We start from the raw sequence: 19,095 nt of genomic DNA on the forward strand, positions 1-19,095 counted from the left end.
AGAGCTTTTTACCTTAAAATGATGCCAAATGGTGATGATATTCTGGATCTAAGGTGCTTCAATCTTCCAAGGTGGCCCTCTCTTCTTCTCTTTCCTTCTAAATCACCAAAAGTACCCACAAAATCTCAAGAACACTCTCAAGGTGGATGAGGGTTCTAGATGGATGAAATGGCAAACAGAGGCTGAAGAGGAAATGAGAAATAAGGAGTTAATGATGTTTATATATGGACCAAACCCCAAAAATTACGGTTTGAGGATACTTCACGTACGCCATGTGTACGCGGTGTACGCCCAACGTACTAAGGCCCGCGTATGTACGCCCAACGTACTAAGCCTTGGACTGAATTTACAAAAATGCCATTATGGGCCATTTTGCAAGCTTTCACATACACAAGGGCTAAAAACATAAACTTTCATACTTAATAGTTAATTTTGGAATTACCTCAATGTCGGGATGTTATACATCCTATGGCCACCAAATTACGTTACAACATCACCAAACCCATTGACCGCTTCAAACTTTATGTCACCACTAAGTCACCCATACCTAAATCTCACATCATGCCCTTCGTGACCCACATTGCACCATTGCCATGCATGATGAATTTAATGCTCTTATTTATAATGGAACTTGGAAACTTTTTCCGACACCTCTCGGGGCTAGTATTGTTCGATCTATATGGTTATTTATAAAGAAATAAAAAGTAAATGGTTCTCTTGACAGGTGAAAAGATCATCTCATGGAGAATGGAAAAAGTCAAAGATCGGGTATTGACTGTGACGAGACATTTAGCCCAGTTGTCAAACCGGCTACCATCAAGTTTGTCATCAACATTGCTGTCTCCCAGTACTATTGGCCTATTCACCAGCTTGACCTGAAGAACGCCTTCTTACATGGCAATCTTCACGAGACCGTCCACATGTATCAGCCACCAGGTTTCCGCGAACCCACTCATCCATACTTCATATGCCTTCATAAGAAGTCTTTATATGGCCTTAAACAACCCTTAGAGCATGGTTTCACAGATTTCCTAAGAACACTACCAGGATTGGTTTAACTCACATCAATACTACTCATCCCTCTTCATTCTCAACAAAGAACAAGCCACAATATATCTACTCCTTTATGTCGATGATATTATCCTCATGACTTCCTCTGCTAATCTGTTGCGTCGTACCATCTCTATGATCTCGACTGAGTTTCCTATGATAGAACTTGGTGACTTGTCTTATGTTGTCGACACCTCTTCTACTTGGGATCACACATGTGTTTTTTTTCCTAGCGCAAGTACACATTCTAGAGCATTGTCATATGTCGACGTGTAATCCTCGTCGCACCCCAACCTATTCTAAGGCAAATATGGATATTTTTGGTCCTCCTGTGTCAGATCCTACCTTTTATCAGAGCCTTTTAGGTGCCTTAAAATATCTCACATTTACATGTCTAGACATCTCTTTTGTGGTCCAAAAGATATGCCTATACATACATGACCCCAAGGAACCTCATCTTCACGCTTTAAAGCGTATCTTGTGATACATTTGAGGTACTCTTGACTATGGCTTACAAATTTACCCCTCTTCCACTACATGCCTCATTGCTTACTTTGATGATGACTGGGATGCCAGTCTCTCGTCGATCGACTATTGGTTACTATATCTACCTCGACGACAATCTTATTTCATGGTCATCCAAATGCCAGCCTTATGTATCGCGCTCCTGTGCCGAGGCATATAGATGTGTCACTAATGCCATTGCAGAGACATGTTGGCTTCACAACTTGCTACAAGAACTTCTTGCCCATTCGCGAAGGTCATAATTGGTAACTATGACAATGTCGGCACATTCTATCTTTCCACCAATCCCATTCAACATCAGCGTACCAAAAATATTAAGATTGACATTCTCTTTATTCAGTAAAAAGTGGCCACGACAAATTTGCATGCTTCATGTCCCTTCTTCTCATCAGTTTGCAAACATCTTCACGAAAGGAGTTCCGTCTACGCTCTTTTCAGATTTCTGATCCAGTTTTAGCTTCCGCGATCGTTGTCCCCTCATCCTACGGGGGCATATTAGTCTATATTAGATTAGCCCATGTTTATTATGTATAGCCCAGTTGTGTATAGTCCAATGTTATGCCCGTGCTATATTGTACTATATATTATTGTTATTGAAATCATTCCGTTCAAGGGAAAATACTTGCCCAAAATAGTTTCCTCTATTCGTCACGGCCAATTTTGGTCTGTAAATCTCTTGTTTATGTACGTTTCAATTTGAAATGATGATTTTTTAAGGAAAAGATGAAGGAGATTTAGGACACAAAGATAAGATGATCATATTATATATATATATATATATATATATATATATATATATATATATATATATATATATATATATATATATATATATATATATAACGTGGAACTCGTTAAACCATCATATATACTAGGTTTGGCAAAGGCAAGTTTTGTAATTCAGTCGTTTTCAAAATATTCTAACATTAGCTTATTACATAATTTATAGCCGAGAAGAATATATATTATAAATATATAATTTGTAGTTTTGGAAAGCTATATCTTTTATATTTATATAAATAATATTTGAATAACTTCTGCAAGTGAACTACCTGGACGGCTGGACACGTCTCTTAGTAATCTATTATTTCTAATTCTTATAAATTTCCAAGAAAATTCCACAAGGTATATTTTATCAGAAGTAGTTGTTGACTTAAACTTTTTGTCCCATTACAAAAACCATCGCTTACCCTTCATTTGATTGTAAATCTAGTCTCAAAGTACTCGTACCTTCCCATCATTCATTATGGTTGTTCTCTCTGAATATAGTGAAGAATCATCTTCATCATCTACAAATGATTATAAATATGACATATTTTTAAGTTTTCGAGGTGCCGATACTCGTCATAGTTTCATTGATCATCTCCATAAAGCCCTCCTGGGTGCCAATATCTCTATCTTTTTGGATGATGAAGAGATTGAAACCGGAGGAGATCTGAAACCGGAATTGGAAAGTGCGATTAAAGAATCTAGAGCTTCTATTATCGTGTTGTCCAAGAACTATGCTAATTCATCATGGTGTCTTGATGAATTGGTACTGATCCTTAGGGAACGTATGACCTCCAACCATATCGTCATCCCTATCTTCTATCATGTTGAATCCACCCATGTCCGGAAGCAACAAAGTAGCTTTGCAGATGCAATTGCTAAGCATAGAAGGGTGATGAAGGCAGAGACAAATGCAAATAGAAGAAGTCAATGGGCTCAAAAGATTGACCGATGGATCCAAGCGCTCAGTATAGTTGCTGATTTGAAAGGGATGAACATAGATGGCAGGTAAAATATTTTCTTACCCATATTTAGACAAGAGAAATTAAATATCTTCCTACCAATCCTCCTACCCATTTAAATGATGAAATGTGTCATATTAGTATCCTAAAATATCATTAAATTTCATTAAATGAGCATTAAATATTACACATGTCACCATTTAATTGGGTAGGATGATATGTATGATCAAAAGGTAGGAGGATATTTAATTTCTCTTTAGACAAGCATACTTCAACTTTAATTGATTAACACATGTGTCTTCTCTAAATGCTATGCTTAATGTTAGACAAAGATATATTTTGTATCTTTAAATTGAACTAATGAGATGCATCAAAGTTGAATCTAATTTTCAGTCATGTGATCTGATAAATCAATAGATTCAAACATTTAAATCCGATAAAGGTCCACCATTTTTATTTTGTTCGACATATTTTGGGATAAAATCAAATTTTAATTAGAGTAAACTACCAATGACCATGTATTGATTTTTTTTATCTTTTTATTTATTTTATTTTTTTAAGTTGAACCATCCCGTGGTTTGATTTTGTTTAAGGTTTAGTAATTACTAGACATGAAATAACTATTATACCGCTTAGTTATTCTTTACTTTTTACTATTAATGGTTTTAATTTTTATTAATATTAATACCAACAAAGTCCACCCACCAATATGGTTGTTCATAATTTGGATAAAAAAGAATTATCCAATTGGACAATTTGAATATTTGGATTGGTTTTCAGCAAAATAAATTATTATTTTTGGATTGACTTTGGTTTATGAAAAAAACTAAATTGATGAAAAATCGGAATGACTATGCATTATTTGTTTACTTATATTTAATTTTTAATAAATATTTGTAATTCTTTTTTTGAAACTGAAAATTTAAAATGCTCCTAAAGTACTCCTTAAATCTAGTTATGTTCACGACATGACTTGAACTCTCAACCTCAAGAAGAGACAACACCACCAAATAGTGTTGAGCCTGAAGCCCTTTCGTACTTGTAATTATTTGTTAATTTACTAAACTTAATAAAAAAAATATAAATATGACTTTCTCAAAAGTTTTTTATCCGTTAAATATTAAATTAAAATATATTTTTAGTAGTTGTTTATAATTTTTAATTTAAAAGTAAACAAAATTAAAATATACTTTTAGTAGTTGTTTATAATTTTTAATTTAAAAGTAAACAAGAAAAACAGGAAATAAGAATGAAAAAAGTAATACTCAAACATCTCAAGAAAAATAAATAAATAAATAAAAATCTTATGGTAAGGAAAAATGATGTGAAGCAAGAAAAACACCCACTAAAATCAAAACTAGAAGTTACCGTATATATTAGTAACAAAGATATATTGTTAATAAACATCAAAACTACAAAGATATATTGTTAATAGACATCAAAACTACAATAATTTCCTTAACTTTTTTTTGTTTTTAAATTCGTATTGTTCATGCAACCTCAAATAATTATAATGACATCTCAACAAAATAAAAATCTCAAAATACATCCACAATAGATAAACCTTTTTTATTTTAGAACGACAGATGTATTTAAAAAAAAAAAGAACTCTAGTCAGAAGCTAAACACGCCCCATTACAAAAGAGAAGAAGCTAAAGCTGGGTTATGAAACCAGACAGTCCAAGTAATCTTAGCTTTACTACACCTATTGAAAATCCAAAAATACGATATATCTATGACATTATTTACAATAAGAGATTTCCTAGGATTAGACGGACCAAACAAAGAAGAATTACGGAAGTTCCAAAGACACCAAAAAAGTACTCATAACGATACCATCAAACGACTTCAGTTGTCCTCCCCTCAAGGACACTTGATCCGCCCAAGAAAGTAAGGTCTGACTGGAGAAACGGTATGGAAAAAGAACATCCCACCATATAGCAATACAGGTCCAAATATCACGCAAGTCACTACAACCAACAAATAGATGCTCAATAGTCTCTACACCTTTGTGACAAATAGGGCATAAAATCGACTCCACCTCGATCCCTTTATAAGATAATCTCTCTCTCGTGTAGGAATACTTTGTAACAACAACCTCCAAATAAAAGTATTGATTTTGATAGGGACCCAATTATTTCATCTAGTTTCCATGCCACCCACTAAAAGAAATCTATTTCCAAAAAGAGAACGAGCCGAAGCAACAGAAAACACATCTGACACATCATAGAGCCACCATAATATGTCTGGAGTGTTAAGAAAAAGCACACTCTGCATCAACAACATGAATTGATCCCATTGATCCTGCTTAATGCCACCCCTTGGCAACCGTCTGTAATTTTCCTCACCCCATCCTAAAGACATACGATCTGTAACGGACACATCCTTATGTTGATCCAGAGAATATATCCTATGAAACGTCGTTTGAAAAGGGGCATCTCCTTTCTAAACATCTTGCCAAAAGTTAGTATTAGCCCCGTCACCTACACGAATCAGATAAAGAGAATGAACGTCTAAACCACGGTCGCGGAGATGGGCTAGCATCTGAATCATATAATTTCAAGGCCCCATCTCGGACCTCAATGGAATCAAATTGACACATCATCCATCAGAATCATAAATAACTTTCACAACCCTCACCCAAATAGGACCAAGAGAGTGAAAAAACCTCCAGCGCCACCGAAAAATCATTGATCTATTAAACGAGAACAAACTCCCAACTCCTAAGCCTCCATTCGGTCTAGGAGCCAAAACTCTATCCCACTTGACCCAGTGCATGCGTCTATCATCCAAATCTGCTCCCCAAAAAAACCTGGCCCTTAAGGCTTCTAAGAAACCGAGAACTGTGGCTGGAGTAGGAAAAATTGACATCAAATAACTGCCTATGGAACCTAAAACCGACTTTATTAAAGACAACATGCCGCCAAAGGAAAGGGTTTTTGCCTTCCAACCTACTAATGTACTCCGAAATCTATCAATAATGGAATCCAAAGCATTAACCCTAGACATGTTTAGACCCACTGGAACTCCGAGATGGTAAAAAGGAAGAGAATCTGAGACACACCCCATATGCTCAGCAGTAACCGCCACCTGGCAAGAATCAACTCCCACACCAATTAACTTGCTTTTATGCAAGTTAATTTTAAGACTCGAAGCCAGGTAGAGACATCGAAGAATATGGACAATATGATTAGCGTTCTCTAAGGACCAAGGAGAAAGCAACACCACATCATCAGCGCACATAAGATGAGAAATATCAATGCCACTAATAGAAATCCCATTGAACACATTAGCAGCCTTGGCCCTGATTAGGGCAACATGTAAACCCTCTATAGTTAAAATAAAAAGAAATGGAGAAAGTGGATCTCCCAGTCTCAACCCCCTCTGTATCGGGAATTCTTCCGTAGGGGAACCAATAACCAACACCGAAGCCCTAGCAGAGCGAAGCAACTCCATAATCCAATCGCGCCATCTAGAACCAAACCCCATAATCTCCATAATTTCATGAATATGATCCCATGAAAGGGAATCATAGGCTTTTTCAAAATCCACTTTAAAGACCAAAAGCAGATTTTTTGAAGCCTTACACCAAGAAACCACCTCGTTAAGAAGAAAAGACTCATCTAAGATATGTCTACCCTTGATAAAAGCAGATTGTTCCATACTCACAACTGAGCCAATAACCTGTGCTAACCTATTAGCTAAAAGTTTACCAATAATTTTGTATTGGCACCCAATTAGACTAATAGGTCTAAAATCTCTAACAATCTTCAGGTCCTGACTTTGGGATAACAGCGAAAAAAGAAGCGTTGCACCCTTTTGGGATAGAGGAATGTGTGAAAAGATACATAACAAAATCGAACACATCCTCCTCGATAATACCCCAATACCGCTTGAGAAAACCAAAGGAAAAATCATCAGGCCCCGGAGCCTTAGAAGAACCACAATCCCAAATACCCTTTTTAATTTCCTCACGGGAAAAGGGAGCCTGAATAAACTGAACCTGGGAGTCCAATAAAGTGGAAAAATGGTGGCTTTAGTGTGAGGTCGAACCCCTCGCTGCTTGGAGAAAAGGGACTGGTAAAAACCGAGAAACTCTTCTTTAACCAAATTTATGTTATCAACCCACACCCCATCTTTAAACACACCCCGAATAGCTAATTGTCGCTTCTTTCTCTTAATAGTACCATGAAAATACCCTGAATTCTCATCTCCCTCAATTCACCACTGAGTCTTCGCCTTCTGAGCTAATTCCACCTGCTTCAAATGCTCTAGGTTAGAAATATCTTTCTGAACCATAATCCTCTGTTCCCGGAGATTAGGAGAACCATCATCAGTCATGAGACGAGCATCAATCGACTCATAGGAATATCAACCAAATCTGAAAATTCAATGAACTGATTGAAGGTAGTAGCTGGCGTTGGATGAAACTGGGAACCCAACCTCTCCGACTCATCTTGAACAACATTAAAATCCCCCATCAACACACATTCTCCATCAAAAGAAATGACCATCCGATGAAACTGTAACCAACGCTGCCTTTTTTACTCGACAGCTTGAGGAGCTTAAATCGAGACAACCAAAATGTGAAGACCCGAAGTTTATCAAACGCCCTCAACTACAACAAAATTATTAGAAATAATCTCCCGAGTAACAGAAAACCACTCCCGATCCTAAATAAAAAAAAATACCACCCGAATCCCCACGAGAAGGAGAAAAAACATGTGACAAAGACACATTCCCCCAAAAAGAACGAATCATCATTAAGTCTATACTTTCCAACTTTGTTTCTTGAATGGCTAAAAAATTCACCTTATACTTAGGGCACAAGGATCTAACCCACCCTCGCTTGTCACGACATCCCGCTCCTTGGATATTAGTAGAAAGACAACTCATTGAACTACTTGTCTACCCTCGTGACCTTCAACAATCTCTTTTACTCGATCGAATCAATCGTCCATATTATATCCTAACGATCTCCTGATGTCCAAAATTTTTTGTATTTCTTCCAAAAAAGAAAAATGACTTAAAGAACCATGTGAAAAAACACCTTCACCCGCAAACATGGACGGAGCATATATAGGGCCACCCCCCCAATTTTTTTTTATATATAGTCCATAAGTATTGAAAAGGTTACATATTATGCCCAAAACTATAAAATTTTACTTTGGGCCCCCTGTTCTTCAATTTTTATACGTATTCTATTTTCGGCCCCCCCAAATCATAACTTCAAGCTCCGTTACTGCCCGCAAAATTAGAAAAACCGGGGGGGGGGGGGGGGGGGGGGAGGGTATGTCAAGTTATCTTCCGAAACATCAATACCAGACATTCCTCCATATCCTCTAGAAAAATCAACAGGTAGACTACCACTACGATCCTTAGCAATGTGAACACGCATATGCGAAGCTGCTGAATGAACAGGAGAATCGAGCAGCTTTTCTGCAAATTTAGAACTTTCGACAACATCTGCTTCTGTTGGCAACCGATCACCTGTCGTCGGGGCTTCAGCGGCAATGGAAGAGTCAACCCCACAATCACCCAGAACAGGAATGTGGACTGAAGGCATACAACCAACAGAAGCAACAACCAATGGTTTACCCATTCTGTGCAATTTACCATTATCAGAAAAACTTCCGAGAATGCCCCTAAACATCTTGACCTCCTTCTTTAAAGTTATTATCATTTTCAACATTTGTATCCCTCCTAATAATGTTATCAGCGGCTTCATCACGCCTTATATTTTCCATGGTGTCATATAACCCAAACGGGTGTTCCGAAATATCTTCTTTGCTTTGCATGGAATGTAAACTAACATCATCTTCAAATGGACCGTTAATAGCATGATTTTCAAACGTAGATTTAGGAAAATCGGACGAAAAAGATGGGGTCCACCTGGGTACTTCTTTAATTCTAACCGAGAACACAACATCATCAACCCGGATTTTAACTATATCCAAAATCCAAAAGTTTGTAATAAAGAAAGACGATACATTAGGGCTTGCGTATGATCTCCTCCCAGCATGAAGTTTCTTTCCAGCTTGAAAATCGCAGTTCTTGTCTGAGTATGATCGACTTCTGCTCCATCCATCATTCGGTCTCCATCTCGAATCCATTCCAAGTTCTCTCATCTTGGCAAATTAATCGAACCTAATAAACACAAATCGAAATTCTAAGTAATAATAAGCAGAAGACATGAACCAAAGATACTAGCAGGCGAAGAATTCCAATCGACGGAGACCTACGACGTTTGATCCCGCGCCGAAAACTAAAAAAAAATAAAATGCATCTGGCACCGCCATATAAATTAAATAAGCTTTTGTTTATTTTTTTTTAATTGGTTATAAGTAATGGATCCCACTGAAATAATGAAAAAATCTTGAGGAAGAGCTTGCTAATTAGCAAATCCGATTGAAAGAACTCTATTTAAAAAAGCTTCCACTATATATACGGAATAAGCTTTTTCATTTAGAAAAAAAATTGAAAAAGTTTTTTTTTGGATGCTCTAAGGAGATGTTTGTATTGTAGCTTGTAGTGGCTGTACCTTGTTATTTTTCAAAAGAATAAAAGAAAAATATATACTTAAATAAAGAAATACAAATACATCTATTAAGGCTAATATAATCATTTTAAGTCATCTAGAGACCAAAACCAAACCATATGAACAATACGAATTAAAAAATAAAAAAAAATAAAAAAGTTAAGGGTCAAGCGTGCTTACTACCAAAATCACATATATGGACCATTTATATAATTTATATACATCTATTATAATATTCTTAACTTTATTCTATTCAGATGAATTAATCATTTGATTATTCTAATATGCTTTCTCTTAACAATTAGTAAGAATACATCATGCACATATGACATATCATAGATATATTATCTAGCCTAACAATTACGAAATTATTGATTGCAATATCATTTCTGATCTTTTATATTTTGTATTATAAATAGCATGATGAGATACCCTCCACATTTATGGTGAATTTGGTCCAAACATACATGGTAGTAGCCCAATTCTAATGCTACCCTGCTAACCCTATCCTTGTCGCCACCTCCCTCCTTCCCCACGGATACCAACAATGATCTTTCCCTTTATCTCTCTTTACTTCCCCGTGGACATGTTAATCATCAAGCCGTATTCTATAATTATCTTATGGTGTTATTAGATCCTCATGCATCTTTACTATCAAAAACTTACCGAGTACATTAACGACCCCATTCTTATGTATCATGGCTCTCTCTCTCTCTCTCTCTCTCTCTCTCTCTCTCTCTCTCTCTCTCTCTCTCAAGAAACCATGGTCGAAGCCCTCAGTCTAAAGATTTCTCTTGATGTTTGTTGTGCTATTTAAAGCACGTACAATCACAATCTGTTGAACGAATGCACATAATACATTACTTCTTGCGTTATTTGCAGAAAGGTAACTTGTATGTATTGAATATGGCCGAAAAGTTAAATCTTTCTGTTACCAACTTGATATGAATTGTCGTACCGATGATGACATGAAAAATGACACTAGTTTTTGCTGGATATAATTTTGAGTTCTAGGAGTAAGGGTAATTTAGGAAAGTTTCTTTAATTTATTTTTGGTTATGTTTACTTCCTATAGTTGTATTGCATAATGATTCTATTAATGTCGGATTAGGATTCATTTTGGTTTAGTATAAACAAATGTTATTGTTGATGTGAATTAAATTTAGGAGCAAGCTTTCTCCTTAGTTTTGTTCTTATTATCCTACTTTTGTCCCATCATCTTTCTTTCTATGTTGCTCGTTTGTTTTCCTTAGACATCAAGGTATTACCAAGTTCATACCTAACACTTGGTATCAGAGCCTCGTAAAGATATAGAACGTCGGTTTGAGAGTCAGTTTCAAGAAAAAGTGTAGTCCTTCACTGCCAGGGCCGACCATATGTGTTATTAAGTTAAGTTAGGGCTTAGGGCCCCATTTTTTAAAGGGCCCCTCAATGTCGATATTTCTTCTTTCTCCAACTCTATTCGTTGATTGTTGATACACACACGCCTCCTCAAAAATCAAATGCGACGTTCTGGCTTTTGTTCTTCTTCCTTTCTTCTTCGTTCTTGTTGTCGCTCTGATTAACTTGATTGATTGTACTGATTATCGATTTAGGCTTCTCCAATCTCGATTCTTGAACATTGTAAGACTGCCTGAACTGTTGATTGTTGAAATACCCTCACTGTTCTTCTTCCTTCTCCATTCTTGGATTCTCTAATGAATTTCTCTGCCTCTCCATTGTTCAAAAATCTTAAATGCTTCATTGAACTGATTCAAGGTATGTGTTGCCAGTGTTTTCACTTGATTTTTTCATTATCAGACTATCTATTAAGGTTAATAACCGATTAGGGTTATTATTATTTTCCATTATCTGATTTTTTCAATGTTCTTTGTTCATTGACTAATGTTCAATTTCTTTGTTTCTGTTTGATTTTTGTTTTTTGAGTTGGTGTTTCCACACAGTTTTTTGCATTGTTGGCTTGCTGCTTGATTTTTATGTTTCTCGTTGTAATTATAAAATCACGCAATTTGAGTTGCTCTGTTTTTACATCACAGTATCACACCTAATTAGAGTATGTAATGTAACATGAAGCTAAAGAATGTTGGTTATTGTCTTATTGGTTGATTTCTGTATGGCTTGTTCATTGATTTATGTGTTTACTTGTGCAGATACTTTAGTTAAATAGAAAGAAAAAAAAGACAACCTTTCACTTTTATATTTGTTTTTATTATAGAACCAGGGTTGGAACGAGTTAGATCCCTAATTTTTTTTATACATAAGTATAGTAAAAGCCAAAGGGCCCTAAACTTTTGGCACGCTTAGAGCCCCCAAACTTGTTGAACCGCACCTGTTCACTGCAGGGCAGATGGAATAAGGAACTAGGTTTTGTTTGAAGGGGTTGTGATGTTATGATCACATGTTGACGTTTTAAAAGCGGGTTCCATTCTTGATGGGCTTGTTTGTGTGATAAAGGGAGATTAATTAACCAAAGGTGCAGAACAAATGAGCAGAAGGAAATCAAAGCAGGTGGATTTGAGTTCGATTTGTGTTTCGAGTGATAGAAGATGGTCACGATGGTAATGAACGTATCTAACTGGATGCCATGTGACATGTTACAGGTTTTGTGTACAATAGAACGTGTTGATAGAAGATTTTGGATGTGACCAGGGTGGAGGTCGGGTGTCCGGGAACAACCGAGAATCTGAATTAGGAGGGAAAATGTTGATCTTTTATTAGGGTGGAGGTTGGGTGTCTGGGAAAGGTCGAGAATAGTGTTTGGTTAAAGAATTACAACTCAAGGTTTAACCATTGCATGGATTGATATTTTCAACGGCGACATGGCAATTAGGGAGATTAACCAGAAGTAAATATGGTGCAAGATTTTGAATTACGAGGTAAAATGTTGGAGATAATTCAACATTTTAAGAGTAAGGGTAATTTAGGAAAAAAATATTTAATTATTTGGTTATGTTTACTTCTTTTAGTTGTATTGCACAAGGTTATATTAGTGTTGGATTAAGATTCTACTTAGTTTAGTATAAATAGTTGTAATTGTTGATGTTAATGAAATTCAAGTAAAGTTTTTCATCAACAAATAAACCTTGCATTCCAAGCAATAAAAGTTAACCCTTATTTGTGTTCTTGTTATCATAGTTATGTCCCTTGTTCTTTCTTTCTCTGTTTCACATTTTTTCCTTAGGCATCAAGGTATTACCAAAGTAGATACCTAACACTTTTTAAGTGGTACCGAACCATCCTATGAGAGCTTCTCACTGGCTCATCTTGCCATCAAGCCACATCCTTCCTTCTGCAATTTACTTTCTCAAGCTGAAGGACACAATTTTTCCATAAATCAATGCATAGTCCAACTACTCCTCAAGCAAGCTTTTATGCAAACAAAATTTATCAACTTCCATACGCTCCTAGTCATGGTTAAATATGAATGTTCATGGTCGCTCCTCTAACAACCATGGATGAAATTCCGATGAATGTGATCGTGCTCGCGGACCACTCGCTATCATTTATCAAGGCTGGTTACTATGCAAATTAGTGCCCTGATCTTTCCTATTTTCCCACATGCACACCTTTGACGCTAACCTTGACACCACCTTCTATTTGTAATCGCACGTCGACAACTATTTAGATTGGTGTGTTGAAATTGGAGTAATAGCCCACGTGACATTGTCATCCTCTACTCTTGACACTTCCAAACCTTATTTTAGCAAGGATCATCTCAGATCAATCAATTAAGTCTTCCAAAAAATAATAATCTCTTTGATGTTTTTGTCATTCATCATCTTACAAAAAAATTTCTTCCATTAGTAAATTTACCTTTTATTTCATGACTCTATTTTTACTGTTCGGAAGTGTCTGACCAAGGACATTCTAGCTTATGGACGTATTGATCATGGTCTTTTAATCCTTGAGCAAGGCCAAAATGCATTCTTAGTGAGTCTTTCTTCCAGTTGACTTAAAGCCTCCTTTGAAATTTGGCAAAATCATTTGGGACATGTCTATTTTGCCTCATCCAAGAAACTATACTCAACTTTCGTTTAAACCAAGCTTCAACCAGTGAATATCTTTAACAAGATCCTTCCCCTACTATTTTTCGAGCACTTTTATACAAAACTATGAGTTGGAGTGGTTGACCTCTGCCAATTCGCTTGGACGGGTGGGGTGGGGTGGGTGTGTGTGTATGGGGGGGGAGGGGGGATATTAAGGATATATCTCTTACAAAATCATAGAGAAATTACCTAGCCTATAATTTAGGAAATTATTGATTGTAATTTTCTTTTTCTTAATTTACTAGTTGCGAGACTCGTATGTTATTCGAGTTGGATAAAACAAAAAATTAAATATAAAGGTTTAAACAAAAATTTATTTAAATTTGAAATTTAAAAGGAAACATATTAAATACTATATGAATAGTAATATTGTAATTTATTGGTTATTTTCAATTAAGACAATTATTAATTGAGGTGTAAATATGGTGTGTTAATTAAAAAAGATAAAAAAACATGAGAAAATGACAAATGGAAAAACATTTATTCAAAAATACCAAAAAATGACATGTGTCCAAGTTAATAAGAGAGTGACATGTGACAAAAAAACCTTTATTTATTAGGGATGATTCATTCATTCTTTTATTATAAATGCCTAATTAGAAACCTACCACAATTGTGGTTAATTTTATCCAAATCTTACAAAAATCAAAATTTGAATGGATTGTTATGCATAAATTATTAATGTACTAATCCGTGGGAACCACAATTACAAAATTAATTAAACTTTCATATTAAAATCTCAAAATTATTAATAAATTAGTTTAAATAAATTATTAATTAATAGATATTTTTTAGTTATATAAAGTTATAATAATTGATTAAATAAATACGTAACCTAATAATTTGTATTAATTTTATTTTAATTTTAATTTTTATGTTATTAATTTATTATAATTAGAGTGGGAAGTTTAAAATTTAAAATTTGAAATGGATAGTCAATAGGTTGACAAATGGTTTGACATTAATTAGGAGACGGTGACAAAAAAAAACTTTTCTTTTATTATAATAGGAAGATCATACTATCTTTGAATCATAACAATTATAATAATATCATAATCAAAACCAAAATAATTATGCTTTTAAGTAGCATATGATAATCTGACATACTGTTTACATTCATGCAAAACCATATAAATATTTTATGTTTTTATGGACTTCTCGAAACTGACAAAACATACAAAGATTGAGTGCCCCAAATCCCCAATAGTGAAATCTTGTATTACATTAGCGGTTCTAATCTCACCATACATAACTTTATGGCCTTACACAACACACACATATATGGTTAGAAATGCAAATCTGATATAATTTTCATAGATTTGAAGCTTAACCAAACATAACAACTTCATATGAAAGAAATTTGAGTTTCATCTTTTGATGGATTAAATCTCAATATCTGGCATCTTAGCATTTTGGATTGTATTTTATGGTTCTTATTAAAATTAGGTTTCAGGCAAGAGACCGAGTTTATTGGAGAAATTGTTAAGGAAGTCTACCATAGATTACGCATATCATCAAGGATTCCTCTGCCACAACTCATTGGGAGGGACAATTCCAAGAAGTTCGTCACTTCATGGTTGAAAGATACATCCTCGCATACGGCAGACATACTCAGTATTTTGGGTATGGGTGGTATAGGAAAGACATCTTTAGCAAAATATGTCTACGGGTTACATTGTGATGAATTTGCAACAAGTAGTTTCATTGAAGATATAAGTAGGAGATGTGATGAAAAATATAATGGGTTGCTTGATTTACAAAAACAACTTTACGATGAAATTTCTAAAAAAAGTTCGATACAAGTTCATGATGTTTCTATATACACCTTAAAGATAGAAAATGCAATAGCCCGTAAAAAGGTGTTTATAGTTCTTGATGATATTGATAGTCTTGACCAGTTGGATGCATTACTTAGAAGCAAAGGTTTACATCCAGAAAGGAAGATTATAATAACAACAAAGGATGCATGGGTGACAGAGAGTTGTGTACTATTCAAATCGAACATTAAGCCCACGCATGAAAAACACTTACTTCAAGGCTTATTATGGGGTCAATCAAAACAACTATTGTGTTTTAATGCGTGCGTGCCCAACAATCCCAAGGCAGGATACGAAGATGTGTTAGAGAAGCTTGTGAAGTATTGTCAAGGACATCCATTGGCTCTTAAAGTTTTGGGAAAGTCTCTGCATAACCGAGATGTATTTTACTGGGAAGAGTTCATGAAAGGGCTAAAGAAAGAAAACAACTCACCTATAAACAATGTCTTGAGAAAAAGCTTTGACTCTTTGCCATCGGAAAATGATAAAGAGTTGTTTAAGCATATTGCATGTTTTTTTGTTGGCACGGATAAAGATTTTGCTGAAACAATATTAAAGGCATGTGATATACAAACAAAATATGGGATCATGAATCTCATTGACAAATGTTTTCTTGGGATCAGATCGAATAACGAATTGATGATGCATGGGTTGCTTCAAGAAATGGGAAGATTTTTAGTGCATCAAGAATCACCTAACAAGCCATGGAAGCGAAATAGATTATGGTGTCATGAGGATGCATTCAAAGTGTTGAAGCAAAAAAAGGTAAGAAACCATGTATATTTGTCGGTCTTAATTATATATGTTAAAAATATTTATTATATTGTGTGTGTGTATATATATATATATATATATATATATATATATATATATATATATATATATATATATATATATATATATATATATATATATATATATATATATATATATATATATATAGTAATTTTATTATTTTCTTTTTGGCATCTCTTTCTTATTAGGGTAAGGAAAATATTCTAGGCCTCACCCTTGACATAAGAATGATTGAAAAAGAGAAACTAGGTGGATCATTTGAGTTGAAAAAAGAAACATTGAGTAAGATGAATAATCTAATGCTCTTACAACTCAACTATGTGCAAATCAGTGAGTCTTACCAGAACTTTTCAAAAGAATTAAGATGGTTGTGTATGCATGGGTTCCCTTCAAAGTGTATACCTTCAAACTTACCGATGGATAATCTGGTTGCTCTTGACATGTCTTATAGCAACTTTGAATCATTTGTCATTTGGTATAGTAATCCACAACTCGAGAGTAGAAAAAAGGTAACTCAAGTCCATTTTATATTCATCAATGTTGAGTTGAAGAAATTTACTACTATTCTAACTTATCCCCGTTTCAGGAGTTAATTGGCTCGTCCTCAAAAGACAAAAGGTTGTTTGGCTCTTTGAAAATTCTTAATTTAAGTTTTTGTGAACGGCTTCTTAGTCTGGTTGGTTTTGTAGAACTCCCTGCACTTGAGAGATTAATAGCTACTAATTGCAATGAATTGGTTGAGATATGTGAATCAATTAAGGAATGTGTTGAACTTGTGTATATTGATCTAAGCTACTGCAAAAAGCTTGAAAAACTTAACATAGGCATGTTAAGGAAGGTTAAAACACTATTGCTGGAGGGTTGTAATCTTGGTAGTTCTCACATTGAGATTAAGGATATGGACTCACCAGAAATGGTCAAGGCTAACGTCATAGACATAAACAAAAAGTTATCTTCTTCCATCGTTCATGACGACATACCAAGTGATTCCCAGTTCTTTACAATTTCTTTACCCATCTCTTTAGTAAAGTTATCCCTTGTAAATAATAATTTGTCTACGAAATCCTTTCCTATGGAATTTAGTTGGTTGGTCATGTTAAAGGAATTACGTTTAGATAATAATCCTATTAGTTCCCTGCCCATTTGTGTGAGAAGACTTCCCAGGCTTCAGTTACTTAGTTTGGCACAGTGTGAAAGGCTGATGTCAGTCGAGCATCCTCCAAATACACTAACATTTTTGAGCGTCTTTTCTGATAAAAAGAGTTTGCTACGAAAAGTCGTCTTTGATCCAGAAATGTGTCCACTCGACTTACATATACCGTGGACAACATTAGAACCTCTGTCTTGTGAAATTGAAGGCATGGTCAAGATCCAACCAATGGCAAGTGTTGAGGAAAAAATATTGCATAGTTTGGGCTGGAATAAACTCGACTTGCTTAACAAAAGGGGTGTACGACATTATTCTTATGGTAGAGAATCAATGGAACATCAAATTCAGGTTTTATCTAGTTGACCATATGTATTTTTATGAATATCTAGCTATATATAATTTATGGTGATAAATTATGCTTGATTTTATTTGGCAGATGTATTACGAATTTGGAATATTTAGCACAATTTACGTGGGGAGTGATATGCCAAGATGGATTAGGTGTAGAAGCGAGGGGGAAACAATAGCATTTACAATTCCATCGACTCCTAACAGGCTCAGAGGATTAAATTTATGCTATGTTTATACACATAAATTTTTGCCAATGATTATCATTCATAATAAAACAAAAAACCGCGCCTGGTTCTACGAACATTGCAGCAACGATGTTCATGTAGGCGAAGAAGGGTGTTACACGGTGTTAAGCCATTGGATGTTTGGGATGAATGAGATGGAAGGTGGTGACGAGGTTTCTATTACAGTAAGAAGAACGTCGGCATTTGGTTCTGATGTAAGGGAGTGTGGGGTGGGGGTTGTTTATGATGATGGGAATACGGATGAAGAAGATGTGCTGAGTTATTACAAATCATGGAATCACATAATTGTTGGAGATCTCACCGGATATCAGTTAGCAACAGGAGAATATTACGTCCTAAGCATTGTTGGGGTTAATTCAGAAAAGTTATTATTTTATTATGCACGTTATGTTTTACTTAGGAATAAAGAACTCGTCATATGTAATACCGAGTCTCAAGCAAGTAGTTTGTTTCCTAGTATTTCGCATTTTTTTTGGTTTAAATCCCTGGCAATGTAATCGTTGTATTGTGAACTCCTCTTTCTTCATCCCATAATACAAAAAGCATTTGCCCAGCTCTCTCTCTCTCTCTATTGCTCCATACTCTGTTTCTCCTTAATTTTCCTTGCAGATTGGCACCTTGATGAACCTGTCAAAACCATCAAGTGGTATCAGAGCAACCCTGGTGTATGCCCAAGTATCAATCCCGTGTAGAAATGACAGGAAACAATGGAAATGGGGAAAAAGAGGGTCAGATTACCTTGCAGTATCCAATGTTGTCGAGAACCAATTATGGCGCATGGGCGATTAAAATGAGGGTGTATATGCAGGCTCATGGTGTTTGGGAAGCGGTGGAGCCCAGAACCCCAA

At 35.2% G+C, this 19,095-nt stretch overlaps 1 protein-coding gene across 2 annotated transcripts; it reads left to right on the top strand.

Annotated features, from left to right (window-relative positions):
• The first annotated feature begins 2,798 nt into the window (after positions 1–2,798).
• LOC145132770 (disease resistance protein RUN1-like) lies at positions 2,799–18,800 on the top strand. 2 transcript variants are annotated; one of them, XM_079067669.1, is made up of 5 exons: positions 2,799–3,351; positions 15,343–16,471; positions 16,690–17,010; positions 17,088–17,999; positions 18,088–18,800. In XM_079067669.1, the coding sequence occupies exons 1-5, from the start codon at positions 2,822–2,824 to the stop codon at positions 18,742–18,744; spliced, it is 3,549 nt and encodes a 1,182-aa protein (XP_078923795.1). In that variant the 5' UTR covers positions 2,799–2,821; the 3' UTR covers positions 18,745–18,800. The 2 variants fall into 2 exon arrangements, with proteins under 2 accessions (XP_078923795.1, XP_078923796.1); XM_079067670.1 differs by having other exon boundaries at positions 3,238–3,351; positions 15,336–16,471.
• Positions 18,801–19,095: the final 295 nt, after the last annotated feature.

The sequence above is a fragment of the Lactuca virosa genome, chromosome 8 (assembly GCF_052849685.1).
Source record: "Lactuca virosa cultivar CGN04683 chromosome 8, Lactuca_virosa_CGN04683_v6, whole genome shotgun sequence".
Classification (NCBI taxonomy): Eukaryota; Viridiplantae; Streptophyta; class Magnoliopsida; order Asterales; family Asteraceae; genus Lactuca; species Lactuca virosa.

Coding starts and splice junctions, on each gene's coding strand:
- LOC145132770 (XM_079067669.1), top strand. CDS start 2,822: ATGGTTGTTCTCTCTGAATATAGTGAAGAATCATCTTCATCATCTACA. Junction 16,472..16,689: donor AAGTGTTGAAGCAAAAAAAG/GTAAGAAACCAT, acceptor CTTTCTTATTAG/GGTAAGGAAAATATTCTAGG. Junction 18,000..18,087: donor CAATGGAACATCAAATTCAG/GTTTTATCTAGT, acceptor TTTATTTGGCAG/ATGTATTACGAATTTGGAAT.